General features: G+C 42.1%; 1 protein-coding gene and 1 long non-coding RNA gene across 2 annotated transcripts; both read right to left on the reverse strand.

Annotated features, from left to right (window-relative positions):
• Positions 1-1,589: 1,589 nt before the first annotated feature.
• LOC110700045 lies at positions 1,590-3,959 on the reverse strand. The gene is made up of 2 exons (XR_002507087.1): positions 3,547-3,959; positions 1,590-1,798 (listed from the first exon to the last, which is right to left on the reverse strand). It is a non-coding gene; the product is annotated as an uncharacterized LOC110700045 (long non-coding RNA).
• Positions 3,960-15,508: 11,549 nt separating this feature from the next.
• LOC110700109 (protein Aatf-like) lies at positions 15,509-17,024 on the reverse strand. The gene is made up of 3 exons (XM_021877597.1): positions 17,015-17,024; positions 16,814-16,932; positions 15,509-16,183 (listed from the first exon to the last, which is right to left on the reverse strand). The coding sequence occupies exons 1-3, from the start codon at positions 17,022-17,024 to the stop codon at positions 15,509-15,511; spliced, it is 804 nt and encodes a 267-aa protein (XP_021733289.1).
• Positions 17,025-19,028: the final 2,004 nt, after the last annotated feature.

A 19,028-nucleotide genomic window follows, 5' to 3' on the forward strand; every position in this document is an offset into this window, starting at 1 on the left:
TCGAACTAACCACCCGTTTAATTTTTTATTTTAAATTACCATCCCTTAAATTAAATAAATGCTCAGATTACCACCCATTTCAAAAATCCGTTAGATTTTCCGTCTGTAGGCCCCACCTAACACTTATTTAAACCATTTTGATTTATTTTTTCCATGATTTTTCTCTTTAAAAACGCTCTATATACTTTAATTCACATTTCCATCACCAAATTCAACCAAATTTCAAAGAGAAAAATGTGAATTGAAGTTAGAAGAGCTTTTTTAAAGAGAAAAATCGGGAAAAAAAACAGTAAAAAGGGTCAAATAAGTGATAGGTGGGGCCCACAAACGAAAAATCCACCGGATTTTGAAAATGGGTGGTAATCTAAGCATTTATTTAATTTAACAAGTGGTAATTTAAAATAAAAAATTTAATGGGTGGTTAGTTCAAAATTGGTTACATTTTTGGGTGGTAATTTAAAAATTTTCCTTTTTATTATTTACTTTAGAGACCACTTAGAATTATGATCGTTCTTTGAAATTTGACAATTGCTATTGGAAAGAAAAAAAAAAAGCTCAAATTGGTGAATGCACTAAAATAGCAGCAATTTAAGTAAGCTATCTCAAAGAACACAAACTAATCTTAATGAGGAAGGGGAAACAAACATCAGGTGTGAAAACAACTACTTTTTTCTCTCATACAATGAGAAAAATGAAGAAAGTATAGCATAATAATGAAGTTGATAGCTCCTTTACTTTTCCTGCAACACATTATATATACCTAGCATAACAACTAACATTAACGACACTGGCAATAGATTAATTTAAGAGAGGATTAGCTCACTTTTACAGAGATTTATTTTAATTTAAAAGAGATTTGATTTACTTGTATGAGATAAATACTTTCATGGAGATAGGTACCAGACCTAGCTAGCATAACAACATTGACAATCACTTCAACCTTACCATTTTCCACACAACTGACTTTGTTCTCCCTCTAATTTTGATTGCTCAAACTATAATATAAATAATAGTTTCAGTTTTTCTATTTACTTCAAACTATTATTTGTTCACTTTTACTTGATTTTTATCTACATTTTAGATTGATAAAACAATATGAAACATTAATAATTCAAATTAGCATAGATAGACGTAAAGCAAAACTGAACCGACATATTAAAGATAATAGCAACCAAATTAAAAACTTATAGTCGAAGCCACATTAGCAAAATAAGACTCTCAAAATGTACAAAGCTCCCACAACTTGTAAGTATAATGTATGGAAACAACATATGTTGTAACACCCCTAGACAACCTGAAATCATAGCCCTATTGATCACATCCTCAACCTCCACACCAAAATCGTTTAGCACCAATTAGCACAAATTTTCTTTTTACTTTTGAGACTAATTGTTTTACTTTTACTAATTTTCTAATTACTTTTAAACATAACAAGAAGCAATAACAATTCATATTCACTCAGTTTGTACGCAAGAAATTTGAATAATTCTCACCAAAATTACATACCTGAAAATTGATTAAGAATAACTAAGTTGGCCTCATTAAATATCAAAATAAGGACTATCATAATTCCAAAAAAATCAAACGAGGAGGTCAATGATTTGTTTAAAATATCTCCAATCAAATTAGTTTGCAATATTTTTCGAACAAATTCATAAACAAAATAACCCTCAAACCCAGAGATAGGAACAAATGGAATTTTATCAGGGTTGTATCCAACCTTCTTGAGGTATGAAGATACTTCCTTGATAGTTTCATCATACCTAGCCTTTGAGCACTTATGATTGGTGGCATCCATCTGTTACATACAATAAACAAACCAAAAGTCAGAATCAACCAATTCAGATACCAAAGTACATGATCATGAATAACCTTGTTACAGCAGCAAATCATTTGCCTGGCACCAAGGGTGAAGGCAAGAAGGGCGTGCTCACGGGTCTGGCCATCCTTAGAGATACCAGCCTCAAAAGCTCCAGTGGTGTAGTCAATAATGAGGATAGCACAGTGAGCCTGGGAGGTACCAGTAATCATGTTCTTGATAAAGGGGCATCAATGACAGTGCAGTAGTACTTATTAGGCCCTGCCTGGATTCCTTGAAATAATTAGGGGATTAAAATCTAATGGGGAAAAAATTAGCAGAGGATCAGGTATAGGGTAAAACTTCATTTTCCTACAGTTTGGCATTAATTCTAGAGTAAGGATTTCCTCCATTGCCTGCACTAACTTGAACGGACCTTGGTAAGCTCATAAAAATTGGAGTATAAATAATTTTTTGTTGGACTTGGCTTTGGTGGAATAAAGATGGTGGGAGTTGGAAGGTTGAAGGCAGGTTGGTAAAGAGGAGAATGAGAGAAATGGAAATCAGGCGGTGATGTTGAGGGGGAAATCATTTCACTGGGGGGGGGGGGCTGGGTAACTTTTACGCCCTTTTTTAGGGGAATATATTACTCCCTTGCAATTTTACTTTCTATCCAGGCAAGTAAAAGTACCAGAATATTTTACTCCTTTACTCTTTCCTCCCTCTTTACTGCCAATCCAGGCAGGGCCTTAGTCTTGAACTTCCTCCGGGCAATATCAATAGTATTACCACGCTCACGCTCAGATCTTGTCAAGCACCCAGGCATACTTAAAGGACCTCACCTATAGTGTCACGAATAACACCCCCTAGACCAACTGAAATCATAGCCCCATTGATCACATCCTCAACTTTCACACCAAAATCGTTTAGCACCAATTAGCACAAATTTTCTATTTACTTTTGAGACTAATTGTTTTACTTTTACTAATTTTCTAATTACTTTTAAACATAACAAGAAGCATTAACAATTCATAATCACTCAGTTGTAAGCAAGAGATTTGAATAATTCTCACCAAAATTACATACCTAAAAATTGATTAAGAATAACTAAGGGTCTGTTCACATTTACTGAACTAAGCTGAACTGAACTGAAGTGATTGGAGCTGAACTGAACTGATTGGAACTGAACTGAATTGAGCTCAAATGAATATTTTATGAATATTTTATGAATTGATTGGAGGTGAACTGAATTGATTGGAGGTGAACTGAACTGAACTGAAATTAAGTAAATGTGAACAGGCCCTAACTTGCCTCATTGAATATCAAAATAAGTAACTATCATAATTCCAACAAAATCAAACAAGGAGGTCAATGATTTGTTTGAAATATCTCAAATCAAATTAGTTTGCAATATTTTTCATAATTCGGACACATTCATAAACTAAATATCAAAAAAATCCAAACATAATTTCCAGCAAAATCATGTCTAATTTACAAAAAAATAAGATAAAATATCAATCAAAAAAATGTCGCTTAAACTTTTTATAAGCCTAGAAAAATTTTAAGCTTTATATGAATGGATTTCAAGTTAATTTATAATCGTTTACAAGTTCACAACCTCCGAAACTATAGTTACAATTCAAATTTCACTATTATCAACCCTAAATTCACCATACTGAAAATTAATTAACGATAAACCATAAGTATAGAAATTTAGAGATTTAAAAACGAGAAGAAAAAAATCATACCTCAAAAGCTGCTTCAATGGATTAAATAAAGCTCGAAAGTTGCTTCAATGGAGAATTGGAAGCTCAAAAGTTGCTTTGATGGAGAATTCATAGCAATGGCTTCAATGGAGGAGAGAGAATCGGGAGAGAGAGGGGAAATTAGGTGATCTCGATCTGAATACTACGTATTAAAATGATTTTATCCGTCCATTATTTTTTAATTTAACGGTTGTAATGGGCTCCTAGTTCCTATTATAGAATTGGTTGCTATATATATATATGAGATCATGTGAGACCGAGGTGAATAATAAGAAGTAGGAAGTAATCTCAGTCATTGATCGCACTCCATCTAATGGCTCACATTGTACCCGTTTTCATTAATGACATTCTTGTAATTTTGCTGTTTTTAAACTTTTTTCTAGTTTTTTTTTAACTTTTCAGGAAATTTCATTTACTTTAAGACTGATTTCATTTACTTTTACTACATTTTCATTTACTTTTGAAAAATAAAACTGGAAACTACTTAATAAAGTTAAAATATTACAAAAATTCCATCAATGACACGGGAAGCATGTGAGTCGTCCGATTAACATGATCTAAGGGCCTAGATTAGTTCCTAGTTCTTAATTTAGCCTTGATTCTCATTATATATATATATATATATATATATATATATATATATATATATATATATTAATAAAATGTGCAAAGTAAAAATCTGATTCAAAACTCCTCTACTTTTTCTTTCTCCGACACTCATCTCCTCAACCTCCTTCACTCTCCTCCTTATCTACATCTCCCAATCAAAAACTTTCCTCATCATCACCACCATTACCACCGCCACCTTCTCTTCCACCATTTCCATTCACTTCATTGAAAAAATATTTTACAATACGTGTTCGACTTCTTCGAGAAACTTACAATCCCAACAGATGAAACTTACCCTATAATTGAAACTCCTCTCTCTTCGGCAAGCCTAAACTCAAAGCGACGTCACACGCGAGTAATCACATATTTTTCTAGTGATCGGAAAGTACATTCGCCGGCAACGTCAATTCAATCCGTAAAATATGGTTTCTAATCTAATGTTATCATCAGCATACTCACCAAATCAAATATTCAAATTATTTTCTCAACTCTAAATCTAAATTAAAAGTTAGATATTGAATAAATTTAATGGAAGAGAAAGAAAGAGACAACACAAAGGGAAAATAAAACTAAAAAATGAATGTGTAAAATTTTTTAATTAAATATGCGTAACTTTTGTACTAATAAGCATAATTTTTTGTCTAAATGTGCATTTTGTTGCAGCATGAAAATGTGAATCGTTGGATGCGATTGTACGGTCAAGATTCCTTATCATTCTTCTCATTTTAAGATCATTCTCATATATATATATATATATATATATATATATATATATATATATATATATATATATATATATATATATATATATATATATATATATATATATACACTCTTCATAAAAACATCTATATATATACACTCTTCATAAAAACATCTTAAATTATGTAGACTTTTTAGTATAAATGTTGCCATAAATGGCAATATTGATATTAATGTTACATTTTCAAACTATAGTTTTGTTATTGTTATTTTTTCATGCAACAATTATTAGTTTTTTGTCTTAGACAAGAAAAAGGTAACACTTTAAGTGACTGTTGCCTTATATAGTCTAGAGCAACACTTTTTTTTTCTGTTACTTTAGTTCCAAGTAACAAGTAAATATTGTTGTGTTAGATTATTAAGAGTAACATTTTTGTAAGTGTTGCAATCTTAAGTGTTGTCTATTCTCATTTTTTTTTTGTAGTGCTATTTTCTTCTATCATGTTAGTATCATGTTAGGGATAAACCTTTGATTTTTGTTTAGTGACATGCTAGGATTTGTTATTAATCTTGTTAGTATCATGCCTAGGGTCTTGCTAATATTATTATGCTTTGAGAATATTATTGTGATGATGATGATTTGTTGCATCAATATTATGTTGCTTGATATATTACTACCTCCGTTACATATTATTTGCAACGGTTTGACATCAAGTAGAGAGGAAAAATGTCTAATGGTTGCAAATAATATGAAACAAAGGTAGTATTATTGTTAATGTTTGATCACGCCCTCACTTGCAGGTTTAAAGGGAATTTGTTCTTGAAATCAGACTTAATAAGATAATTAATAATTCTATTTAGGCTACATGATTATAATTCAAGTGATCACTAATAAAAGATTTGTTTGTGCATTAATATTCAACCAACATAGATTAAACAGGTTTAGGGTTAATATATTGATTGTATGTTAGTCAGAAAGCGCACATGAATATGAGAAGAATAAAGTAAAGGCCTACTTTTAGGGCAGGTTCAATCTCTTTTAGGTTGAATTTGTACCTTCATCCCTGAATATCCAGTCATGGTTCAAGACCACTATGGAGTTGTGATCTCATGGATCGTGAAGGGGTGTAACCTTCACCCTTGTGAACGGTTTACAAGTTCCTAAAACTTGTTGGCAACTCTTTTACTCTAGCTTCCTTCCCTTTGGACGCCACAATACTTAAGAGTATGATCACAATGGGGTTCAAGTGTGAGATGCTTGAACCCTACAGTTTTTGGCGACTCTAGTGGGGAGGATTTCTATTTTAATCTGTAAAATTTATTTTGGAAATAATTTAGAATGAGTGGATGAGACTCGAAACGTTCTAAATATTCATTCGCGTAATTTTGATTAACATTATTGGCATATGCATAAAAAGGTCTGTATTGGATAGACCATCCGTAATGCGTCAGAAACATAGGATTTTTATATGTAGGAAATTTGGGAAATATCTTTCAGAACTAGAATCGAAATAACGCTACAAAAAACAGGAAAATTCTAAGAACAGAAAGTTGCTGAGGCATGTAGGAACTGGCGTAGAGAAAACAGTGCCCGTCGCAGTGCGATGGCATTGTCGGTGTGCGACAGGACTAAATATGGTTTTTGCCATTAATAAAAATAATTAATTAGACTCCACGCGAAGACTCAAGCAGGAAAATGGACCATCACGCAAACAATAGGACTGTCCCAATGCGCCAGCATCGTCGCTTCACGACGGACACTAGCGTGTCTCCCCACAGGTCAAACCTCGGCGTCATTGCCGAAACGTTGGTCTGGGCCTGTTTCCAGCGTTCTACCTTAGAGGACAAAAACCATAGCCATACTAAGTCAGGTTCGATCAACTTATTTAGACTTTAATTACTTATATTAATTGATTAATTTATTAAGTAAAGTCCTTTAGTCATTAATTAGTTTATTTAAATTTAATCACAAGCCAAACAAACGATTAGTGTAAATATGCACAAGCAAGAGATGCACAAGTAGTCAAGTAAGCACAATATGATGCAATGAGTTTGCAACCTAACCATGACTCTAGTTCTCTAAAGGTCAAGGCACTACCAGAAAAAGTGGAAAAATTAACACATAATATAGAACTGTCAAGTTGGATAGGCGTTCTATAGAATTATATAGAATGCTTTTGTTTGATGACGGTTTTTAAAACTAAAATATATAAAACGCCTCTCTTTAATAACAGTTTTATTTGTTTTAATCAAATAAATAAAAAATATAAGCAAAAATCAAATTTGATAATATAGAACGCCTAGGTATGATCACAGTTGTAAGGAGAGTCAAACAGAATGCCGCTATCAGAGAAACTCTCTATCTAGTTGTACCATATTATATTAATAAATATTTTTTTTTTTAAAAAAAATCTAACCTAAACCTCTTTCTTCTCTTTATGCGCCTCTTCTTCTTCAGTTATTACCTCAAATCTCACCCCTCCATTTTCATCCCTTGAGATCCCACGATCTCAATCTCCTCTCACAAACATTCTCTCTCCTCCCATAAAGTTAAATTCAAACTTATACTCCTACAAACGAAATAGATCAACCGGTAGTATCTCCCATAAATCGATTTCACCTATATTTCAATTCTATTTTAAGCTTTAATCAAAGTTTCTCCAAACGTTCTTCCTCTTTTCCCTCTTTTTTGAGCTTCAAACTATCACCATCGTTCTTCACCAAACCCTGTAACCGCTAGCACTGATTCCAGATCACCTTCGGCTCCGATTTCGTAAACGGCAGCTGATTTGGGTATTTTATACCCTGCCAAGTGGCCCAATCAGAGCATGACACGTGTCACTGGAAGGGGCACCTACTTGGACCTTCCAGATGGTGACACGTGTCGAGCATATATTGCCCCCTGGGAATGGCGGCTTTCAAGGCCCAAATCCCAAGGGGCCCTTAAAAAACAGTGTGCCCTAATCCCTAGGTCACCAGATCCTAGGTAGGGCACACTTTCCAAAAGAACCCTATAAATAGGGTCATTCTTACATTTATGACAAGACAGAAAAAGATATACACCGAAAAAGAGAGAGAATATTCACGCACTACGAGATAATATGTCACTTACTACAGAGTTGTCATTTTCAAAGAACAGACAGCAGTTTACCTGAGCTTGGAATCCAAGCAGATAACTTTAATTCCGCACGTTTTATTACCGAACGTTTACTAACTTAATCTTCGGAGGCGGACCACCGACCATTCGGCGGTCCGTTTGCTTTGCAGGTACAGGCGCCCGTTGTTGAATCCAGTTTCAGTGTTGTAACTCTCCCAAGGGACAAAAACCCCCGAAACATTTGGCGCCGTCTGTGGGGAGAGTACCTGTGAAATGTCTTCACAAGAACCTGTACCAAATCCAGAGGTCAATCGGCCTCCAGATGATATACTGGTCCAAACGGACCATGACTCAGGTGACGACGCTGACGTCGAAACCTATGTGGATCCAAATGGATCCCTCATCTCTAAACGCATCCGTAGTAAGGAGAGGCGGGAGCGTAATCATTACCAGGCAGGGCCAAGCAAAACTGCTGGTCAGCCAAAGAAGCCCTCGGGGCGGCCGGTTGATCCTTCCTAGGCGGCAGGATCAACTCCGGTCACTCGAGATGAACTAATGAGGCTCCTGAGCAGCCTCAGGGGTGAAATCAAACTACTCGCCTCAAAGAAGTCGCCTACTCCTAGAATATGATGCAATGAGTTTGCAACCTAACCATGACTCTAGTCGGCCAAGAAGCCAGCCTAGGCTGGCAAACAGAAGTCGGTCAGGGACCGTCAGCCGAATCCTCATCCTGCCCCTACGGAGAAGGCCCGACCCCAATTTGACCTTACTCGGCTCCGTTTCCCGGAAGCGAGCACAAGAAAAGCCATCCGGCACATACATCCGGATGGTAGCAAGAAAACATTCTCTGATGCTCGGCAATACATTGAGCAGAAGAGGACCAAGCTATCAGAGTCGGCTTCAACGTCAACTTATCATGATAGCTTCCGGAACACCTCTGTGAGGTGTTCCCAGTCCGTACATGAGACACCAGCTAGTAGCCCTGGTACTCATATGATTCAGTCGGCCCAGTACATGGCACAATCATTGTACCAGGCGCCGATCTTACCTTACATGCAGCCTGCCCTCTTTGGAGGACAGGCGGCATACGGCTATCAGCCGATGGACTGGCAGCTTAGGCTGCAACGCCTTGGGGATCAACCCTCTGCTTTCTCCAAGGAAATAACTAAAGTCGTACAGCCGGCTAAAGTTAAAAATGTTCTGGTTGGAGCCTATGACGGGACCTCCAACCCAAAAGACCACCTGCTAGCATACACCCACCTCATGTATCTACAGGGGTTGGATGATGCCGCATGGTGTCGTTGCTTTCCAGCCACCCTGAAAGGCATAGCCCAACAGTGGTTTGGTAATCTGCCGGCTGGTTGCATAAATAGCTTCAAGACGCTTGCGTTCTTGTTTGCTTCAAACTTCTCTATGAATATCCCTGCCAAAAAGACAAGTCTTGATTTGGGCAATGTTCAGCAGGGAGATAGAGAAGGTTTGCGTTCCTATGTCAGGCGGTTCAATCTGGTCTAAATCCAGATTCATGGGCTGTCTGATGAGGTCGCCTTCACAGACTTCTTTAAGGGTCTGAAGGATGGGTCTACTTTTAAGTATGAACTCGTCCGCAAACAAATCTTTACTCTGCAAGGGGCCTTGCGAGAGGCGGAAGCCTATATACAGGCGACCGAACTCTGCTCCTCCAATAAGCAGACGGACCATAAGAAGTCCGACCGGCAGAAAGAGAGTCGGCCTGCTCAGCCGGCTCCTAAGCCAGAAGAGAGCAAAAAGAAAAAGCAAGTCTGGGTCATTGATAACTTTGATCAACCGGCCCAGAAGAAGAAAAAAGAGTGGGAACCGTATGTCCCAAGGTACGAGTTCCACAAGGACTGCTGCTCCATCCTCTTGGAAATTAAGGATCGGCTAACTCTTGAGAAGCCGACTCCTATGAAAGGTTCCGCTGAGAATCGGAACAAGAATAAGCATTGCTATTTCCATGAGGATGTTGGCCATGACACGAACGACTTCTTTAGTCTCAAGCGAGAGCTCGACCGTCTAGCCGACAAAGGACAGCTGAAGTCCTATGTGAAGTCCAAAGTGACTTCAAAGGCAAATCCGGGGCAGTCCAAGAAAAAGACTCCCCAGCCTGCTATGAGTGCCGAAACTGATGAAGAACCAATATACACCATAGCAGGCGGCTTTACTGGTGGTGGCCCGACCATTCGGGGCACCAAGGACCATCTAAGGAAGATGGTCAACTCTGTTGAGGAAGGGGATGCGGCAGGCACATCCGCCTTCCCTAAAGTTGTCATCACCGAGAAGGACAGAGGCAAAGTCCGTCGGCCGCATGATGATCCTGTTGTCATTGAATGCAAGGTCGCCAACCAGCTGGTTGGCCGAATTCTGATTGACACAGGAAGCTCCTCTGACCTAATCAGCCTCAAATGCTTATCCAATCTCAAGTACAAACCGGATAGCATGATGGAGGTCTCCCACACCCTTGTTAGGTTTGGGGGAGGACTTGTGCACCTAGTTGGACGCATTGACTTACCTGTCCGCTTGAAAAGTAGGGGAAACCGTCGGCACATGACCATCCGTTTCCTCGTGGTTGAAGAGCTCACAGCTTATAACCTCATCTTTGGCCGTCCCACTCTTAACGAGTGTAAGGCCGTCATCATCCCTGCACTCATGCTACTAAAGTATGAGAAAGATGATGGAACAGTTGGTTCCCTTAATGGGGACCAAAAGACGGCTCGAGAGTGTTACATCTCGGACGTCAAGCCTGCGCCCGTAGCATCCGGTCGGGGCAAGCAAACGATTGACCTCGACGATGTCGAGGAGGAACAGTCGGCCCCATCAGCCGGAAAGAAAAGAAAGACTGATCCGCTGGTGGTGGTCAAAAAAGAAAAACAATAGCAATCACTGATCGGGGAACGGTCGGATGATCTCCGTCCTCAGCCTACTGGTGAGCACATCGATATCCCTCTGGACGACAGCCGCCCAGAGCGGACGGTTAAGGTGGGGACGGTTGCACTTTTAGAGCTGGGTGAAAGCCTTCATCAGCTGCTGAGAGAATTCAAAGACATCTTTACCTTTGAAGTGGAGGAGATGCCAAGCATCATCCCGGATCTTGCTGTCCACAAACTCGTCGTGGATCCTAAAAAGAAGCCCATCCGGCAAAAGAAAAGAAACCATTGCGAGGAAACAAGTCAGGCGGCTGCTGCCGAAGTAAAAAAGCTGCTGGATGCCAAGTTCATTCGGCCATGCAATTTCCCTGAATGGGTAGCTAACGTTGTGTTAGTAAAAAAGCCGAATGGAACTTGGCGGATGTGTGTTGACTACACAGACCTCAACAAGGCATGTCCAAAGGATAGTTATCCATTGCCCAAAATCGACAGTCTGGTCGACTCAACAACCGGACATGCCTTGATGAGCTTTATGGACTCCTATTCAGGTTTCCATCAGATCCCCCTGTGGAAAAAAGATCAAGAAAAGACGGCATTCGTCACTGATCAGGGGTTGTTCTGTTATACGATGATGCCGTTTGGTTTGAAGAATGCGCCTGCTACTTTCCAAAGAATGATTAATACGATTTTCATTAATCAAATCGGAAGGAATGTAGAGGCGTACATTGATGACATGATAGTCAAATCCAAACAAAAGGTGGATCATCTTGCTGATCTCCGAGAAACATTCGCCACACTCAGGCGGCACAAGGTCATGCTAAACCCAAAAAAGTGTGTCTTTGGTGTTGAGTCTGGGAAGTTTCTCGGATTTTTTATTGATCAAAGGGGAATAGAGGCCAACCCTGAGAAAATACAGGCGGTAATCGACATGCAGTCGCCCCGTACTGTGAAGGAAGTGCAAAAGCTAACAAGTTGTCTGGCGGCCTTAGGGAGATTCCTCAGTCGGTCAGGCGACAGGTGTCTCTACTTCTTCCAGGCAATCAAAAAGAATACCAACTTTGAATGGGGGGATGATGCAGAGGTGGCCTTTCAAAAGCTGAAAACTCATTTGTACTCTTTGCCAAGGCTTGTCAGCCCCTTGCCCAAAGAGAAGCTCTTCATGTACTTAGCCGTCTCTGACCATGCCCTCAGTGCCGTTCTCTTAGCTGAAAGAGACGGCACTCAGCTCCCGGTGTATTTCATTAGCCATGTTCTGAGGAATGCAGAGCTTCGGTACCCCATGGTTGAGAAATCCGGCCTTTCCCTATACATGGCCATCAAGAAGCTAAAATCCTACTTCTTGGCGCATGCAGTAGAAGTCTATACTGACCAACCGATCAAACGGCCACTCACAACCATGGAGTCTTCTGGACGAATGCTTAAATGGGCTATTAAAATGCAAGGATTAGAAATCACTTTCGAACCAAGGAAGGCAATAAAGGGGCAAACATTCGCCGACTTTATTGTTGAAATGACAAGGCTGGAAGTACCGGACAATACAGACCAGGTTTGGAAAGTGTATGTGGATAGGAGCTCCACTGTGAACGGCTGTGGTGCAGGGATTATCTGTCAATCTCCTGAGGGAGATAAGTACGAATACGCACTACGGTTCAAGTTCCAGGTCTCTAACAATGAGGCCAAGTATGAGGCCCTGCTGCCCGGCATTCGGTACTGCAAGGCGGCAGGGGCAAAGAAGATAGCCGCCTGCTCTGATTCTCAACTGGTCGTACTCCAGGTTAATGGAACGTACGAGGCCACTCATCCGGCCATGATAAAATATTTGCAGGCGGTCAAGAGTGAAGTTGGGACACTTGAAGAATTCCATCTAACTCAAGTGCCCAGGTCTTCAAATAATCAGGCGGATGCTCTGTCAAAACTAGCATCATCCGCCTCTTGTGAAACGCCTCGGTCGGTCTTCTGGGAGGTCATGGAAAAAAGAAGTATATCTAATGAAGACCCCATTGGAATTCTCGACCAAAGCTCTACCTGGATGGACAACATCCGGGCTTATCTTGCAGACGACACGCTCCCTGATTCACCCCAGGAGGTGGCTGTTCTAAAAAAGAAAGCGGCAAGCTTCGAGCTGAGACAAGGGGAACTTTTCAAAGCTGGTTTCTTGAAACCCCTATTGAATTGTGTTACCCCAGAAAAGGGTAGAGAGGTCCTCGAAGATTTGCATGCGGGTTTCTGCGCCTCCCACATAGGCGACAGGTCTTTAGCTGCCAAGGCCAGGCGACTCTATTTCTCGCCAACTCTGGAGTCGGACGCTATGGAAATGGTTAAAAAATGTGACAAGTTTCAAAAGTTTGGCAAGCTCATCCATCGTCTGGCCACGGACCTGACGGCCATCCACTGCCCAATTCCCTTTGCCAAATGGGGCATGGACATACTTGGGCCTTACACCGCGGCCCCAGGTGGCAAGCGCTACATATTGGTAGCTGTGGATTATTTTACCAAGTGGGTAGAGGCGGAGGCAGTCAAAAACATTAAGACAAAAGATGTCATTTCCTTCATCTGGAGGAATATTATCACTCGTTTCGGGGTGCCCATGTCTATGGTTTTTGACAATCGTCCTCAATTTGAGACGCCTCAACTCAAGACTTGGCTGGGAGAGCAAGGGGTCTCAAGCCTCTTTATATCAGTCGACCGCCCTCAAGCAAATGGCCAGGTTGAAGCCTTCAATAAGCTAATCTCAGACGGGAGTGAACTGGCTGGTGGCCTTTGGGCGGATGAACTACCACACGTCCTCTGGTCCATCAGAACGACTGCTAAAGGGGCGATTGGAGAAACCCCGTTCCTCATGGTGTATGGTGCAGAAGCTGTCCTGCCCATTGAACACTATGAGTCGACTCTTCGAGTCATGTTATATGACGAAGAAGCTAACTGGGAGGCCATGCGGCTAGCATTGGACTCACTTCCAGAGCGAAGGGGCAATGCCACCTTGCTCCATGAGATTTACCATCTGAGAATGACACGGGCTTACAACAAACGAGTACACAAGCGTCCTCTCAAAGTGGGGGACTTTGTGTTACAGAAAATGGAGGCAATCGGTAGGGCGAATGAGCAGGGAAAGTTGACCCCAAATTGGGAAGGTCCCTACCAAATATATGAGGAAGTAAGAGACGGCACCTACCGCCTGGAAGAACCAGACGACAGGCAGCTACCTAGAACTTGGAATGTGGACAACTTGAAAAAGTACCATTTCTAAGTACGAATGTAAATACCTCAAATTTTGTCATTTCAAACTTTGCTAATGAGAATATGCCTTCATTTTCCAAATTTGTCTTTTTATTTTTAATGTCGCCTGTACAAAATACAGACGGCCAATGTATTTGGGGAAAGTATGTCCCAATAACAGACGCCCCAACCTTTATGAAGGAACCGACTGCTCTAGAGTAGTCGTTCCTACGAAATTCTTACTGCATTATGTTAAACACTTAACGAATATTTGCTTAAATCATTTTGAGGCCAATGGCCGGATATTAAGAAAAACGCATAGAGGCCGAATGGTCACAGTATACTCCAATATGAGTATGACCGTTTGCTCCAACATGAGTCAGATAACCGGCAACGCCCATTCGGGCAAATTCGTCGAGGAGAAGCATCTCCCATTTGGGTGGCATATTTCTCTACAAATACATCAAGCGGCCCTACCGAATGCTAAGGCAGCATTCGCAGTTGTTTGGTTTAATCGAAAACGAAATCCAAGAGGCCAAGAATTTTCTAACTGTTCTAGCACAGTCGGAAAAGGATCACTATTTCATAAGTATAAACTATTGAGGCATTAGGCCGGATGCGCCTGTTTTTGCTCTAAGGAAAGACAGGCGGAAAACTTTTACTGACCTACAAGTCACCTAATGAGGCCTTTGGCCAGATACACCTGTTTCTATCCGAACGCAGAATAGGCGGACTATTACTTACGAGAAACGAGCTAAAACACTTAGCAGATTAAAATAGAGACTTGTGGGTCGAATGCGCCTGTTCTTTGCTCTTGGGGCAAGACAGGCGGATTATTCTAAAGAAAAATCAAGACTAAGTTAAAACTTAGCACCTTATCTCGTCAAGGCCTAAGGCCGAATGCGCCTGCTTTTAGTTCTTGGAACAAAACAGGCGAGGGATTTCTTTTTATCAAAATTTGCTAAGTCAAAAATATTATATTTTGCCTGAGCCAATGGCTGAATGAAAATGATTATTCATTCGCTCCTGATGGCCGTCTGTCACATGGTTTGGGGCAATCACCATAGTGATTGATTGACTTAGAAACCATGTATACTCTTCTATGTATCAATAATTTCTAAGCCAATCAATCCACTCAACCGAAACCACTCGACATCCGTCCAGGGGCAAGAACATTCGCATGCTATACAGGTTATAACACTTAGCCAAAAAAACATGGAATGAAAAAAATTTAAAGAACAGCAATATGAATAACTTCAGCCAATGGCCGAATGATTTTAAATTAAAAAGGCCCAATCACCATCAGACGATTGGGTAAGATTGTTAGCTGGAAAAGCCAGGGGAATTGTCAAATCACCTGACCCCTCGGTCGGTAAAGATACATGGATACTCGGCACGCAGGCCGGAAGATGAAATTAATGGCCATTCGGCCGCTTTAAGGGGCAGAGGGATTACCAGCATTGGCAGCAGCATCATGAGTTGCCGGCTGCTCTTCATTGTCATCACCATCCTCTTCCCCGTCTTCATCCCCGGAGGAGCCTGAAGAGGAGTCGGCCTCTTCACCATCCGCATCCTCCTCTTCAGCCCGGCGAAGGAGTTCAGCATTGTAATCCTTGTTTGCCCGATCAAACTTGGATTTCCAGATGCCAAAATCAGCACCCGGTTGTACCGCCTCCCATGTCGCCCGCATGATGGATTCGTAGTCTTCCATCATTTGTTGGACAAGGGCCTGTTTCTCCTCCTCAGTCGGGGACTCGAACTTGGCCTTCAGCTGCTGCTCCTGGTTCGCTAGGCGCCCCTCCAGGCGGCTCACCCGCTCCTTGGCCCTCTCAGCCTCATTCTTGGCCTCTTGAAGAGGCTCAAGTTTTTCCTTAAGGCCTTTAACCTCGGCCTTAAGTTCCCTGACTTTGGAGCGGGCCAAATCCAGGTCCTTCTTCTCTTGCAGGTTGGCGTCCGCTTGGGAATACATCATATCAAGGGTCAGAAGCTCATTCTGAGCAATTTCAAATTGAGCTCGGTCTAAGGTGGACTCGGCCCGAGCTTTAGCGGCTGTTACCTCTTTTGATTTTTCTTGAATTGGCCGTTTGAGCCCTTGGACGCGCTGCATGGCCTGGAACTAAGAAAACACCGAATGGTCAAAACCAGTCGGATATGTGTTAAATATTATGGAAAATTTCCCCAAGATGACATCTAAGTTAAGGGTGTCGACTCCTCTTACGGACGCCCTGTCCTTAGAATCAAGCGACTGTAGCATCTCCTTGGCCATCTGGACGACGCTCGACCTTTGTGGGGGGGGGGGCTGCAAAATTATAAGTTAGTCAAATTCCAAGAAGCAACATTAAGCATTGAAGTTTAATAAAGATGCGGCCCATACCGTCCGGCTGGGCCTCCTCCTCCTTCTCCTTCCACTGACGTCTCTTCTCTCTTGTTGAGCCGACAGCAGTGCTGGGTTTCTTAAAGCCACCCTTTGATGCCTGAGTATCATCCGGTTTGCTGACCTCCCTGCCAGCTTCGAGAGTAGAGCCGTCCCCTCTCTTGGACTTTTGAGCAATGTGTTTCCGGTGTTTGCCGGATGCACTCACATCACCCGCCCTAGTTTTTTGAATTTTGAGTTGGGATTGTTTGGAGGGAGAAGGCCTGACAGAACCACTCTGTTTGGACGAAAAGAAAGGCGTCAGAAAAGCAGGCGGACAAAATTTAATCTTTGTTGAAAAATATTCCAAGTATCATAAACAACTACCTTGGGAGATCCGGCTGCTTTCTGCTCGTCATTCGCCCTGTTAAGGACGTTGGTGCGGTACTTTGCTGCAGAGACGGCAGACGACTTCTTTGTTGCTGAGAGCTTTTCCATCGCTTTGTCTGCACCAAAAGAAAGAGTTAGGTTTTATAAACAAACACTGAAATTTTTTTTAAGTTTACTCTAAGACAGACGGCCGACTACCTCTCGGCATCTTAGAACTTAGACCACAAGCGGCCAAGAACACCCCATCTTCTAGCCACTTGTAAAGGGGAATGTAGCTTTGGGGGACGACTATTTTCTCCCCATGCTCGTTTGTACGAACGGACACTACAAACAGACCCAGGTCGAAAATTTCCTCCTGGGCCCGCTTAGGGAGAGGGGGCAAGGCACTCTTGCCAGCCAGAAGGGGTGGATCCTTGTTCCACCGATAGTATTTTTGGTTCATTCGGCTTTCAGGGGAATGGAAAATGTAGAACTTAGTTCTCCAGTCCTTCCATTTGTTCTCTTTGCCGACTGCCATCATGTACCCCTTGCAGGTGGTCAAGGTGTACCAGCCTTCGCCGCCCTTGGCAGGCGCTCAGCTGAGATAGTGCATGTGGGCGAATGCCTCAAAGCTGGGATCCACCTCCAGCATTTCACATGCGGCAACGTACCCGATGATATTTATCCATGAATTCGGGACAAGTTGCCAGATACCCAGTTGGTATCCATCCAGTATCCTCTCCACGACCGGATGGAGAGGGAAGCATAAGCCAGCCTGAAGGACCGCCTCGTAGCAGCCGAAGGCTTTGTCCTTATAACTGGCCAGGGAGGGCCAGGTTATTGTATCCTCCTTGTTGGGGACGGATAAGGAGAAGCAATGTCCCATTACGACCTTGCGCCTGTAATTGGCAAGACCGGATGTCATGGAGGCCCGCTTGCTCTGCGGGACATGGTGAAAATAGGGGGCGCGCTCTAAGCGCCTGGAAGCACTCGGCTCCGCCCAGCCTTCCCCCTTTTCTACTGACAAGGACTCCCTTGCAATATCTATTTTTGCTCGGACCTCCTCTGACTCAACAGAGGCACTATTAGAGGATGACGAGGCCGAATCGTCATCAGAACTTTCCCCAGAGCTAAGGGACTGCCGGCTAGGGCCAGCAGGGTCCTCCCCTAGACTCTCCTCAGGCGCCTGTTCTGAAGGCTTGGCCTGGTACTAACTGTCGGCTTCCCGTAGTATAGAATCATTAGGGGTGCCGCTTGAGGAAGAGGGAGAGTAATAAGTTGGAGTTGGGGGAAGGTCAGAAGAGGGGTTTGGGGGGTGCTCAGAAATTTCGCTAACTGGCACCCTAATGGAGCCGCCTGAAGCTGGAGTCTCACAGTCCGAATGGTAAAAGAAACCATCCGGCCTATATCTCCTTGCTGTCTGCTTTATTCGAGCCATTGTGTCCTGCAGATGCACAGACACTGTCGGATTTGGAGACGCACTTAAAGGAAAGTTCTCGAACGAGCATTCGGCACTCCTAGTTCTAGATTTAGCCGTCCCTGGTAACCGGCTGATCGCTAACCTAGGCCGTCCCGTGTACGTTTGGGAAACCATTTGAATAAACGAAAAACACAAGAAAAAATAAAAGAAAAGAGCATGCGGTTACCTTAGAAGAAGTTATTTGAGACGCCTGGTTGGCTGAAGCAGTCGGTAGGAAAGGCCGAGTGTTAGATGCTTGACAAAAGTCAGGGTCTTTAAGAGTCTTTGAGAGTCAAAAGTCCAGAGATTCTCCAAGATTCGCAAAGGTGTAAAAACAAAAATGAAGTCAAACCTTCCTATTTATAGAAAGGGGAAACCCTAATTTTTCCCCCCAAAATACAATTTGAAAATTCAGCCAGTCAGACGAAGACGCCTGTCACAGGTGCCACATGCAATACATGTGACCCCTGTGAGGAGCAAATGATTTGGGTATTTTATACCTGCCAAGTGGCCCAATCAGAGCATGACACGTGTCACTGGAAGGGGCACCTACTTGGAACTTCCAGATGGTGGCACTTGTCGAGCAGATATTGCCCCCTGGGAATGGCGTGCCCTAATCCCTAGGTCACCAGATCCTAGGTAGGGCACACTTTCCAAAAGAACCCTATAAATAGGGACATTCTTACATTTATGACAAGACAGAAAAAGATATACACCGAAAAAGAGAGAGAATATTCACGCACTACGAGACAATACGTCACTTACTACAGAGTT

Source organism: Chenopodium quinoa, unplaced genomic scaffold, assembly GCF_001683475.1.
Source record: "Chenopodium quinoa cultivar QQ74 unplaced genomic scaffold, ASM168347v1, whole genome shotgun sequence".
Taxonomy (NCBI): domain Eukaryota; kingdom Viridiplantae; phylum Streptophyta; class Magnoliopsida; order Caryophyllales; family Amaranthaceae; genus Chenopodium; species Chenopodium quinoa.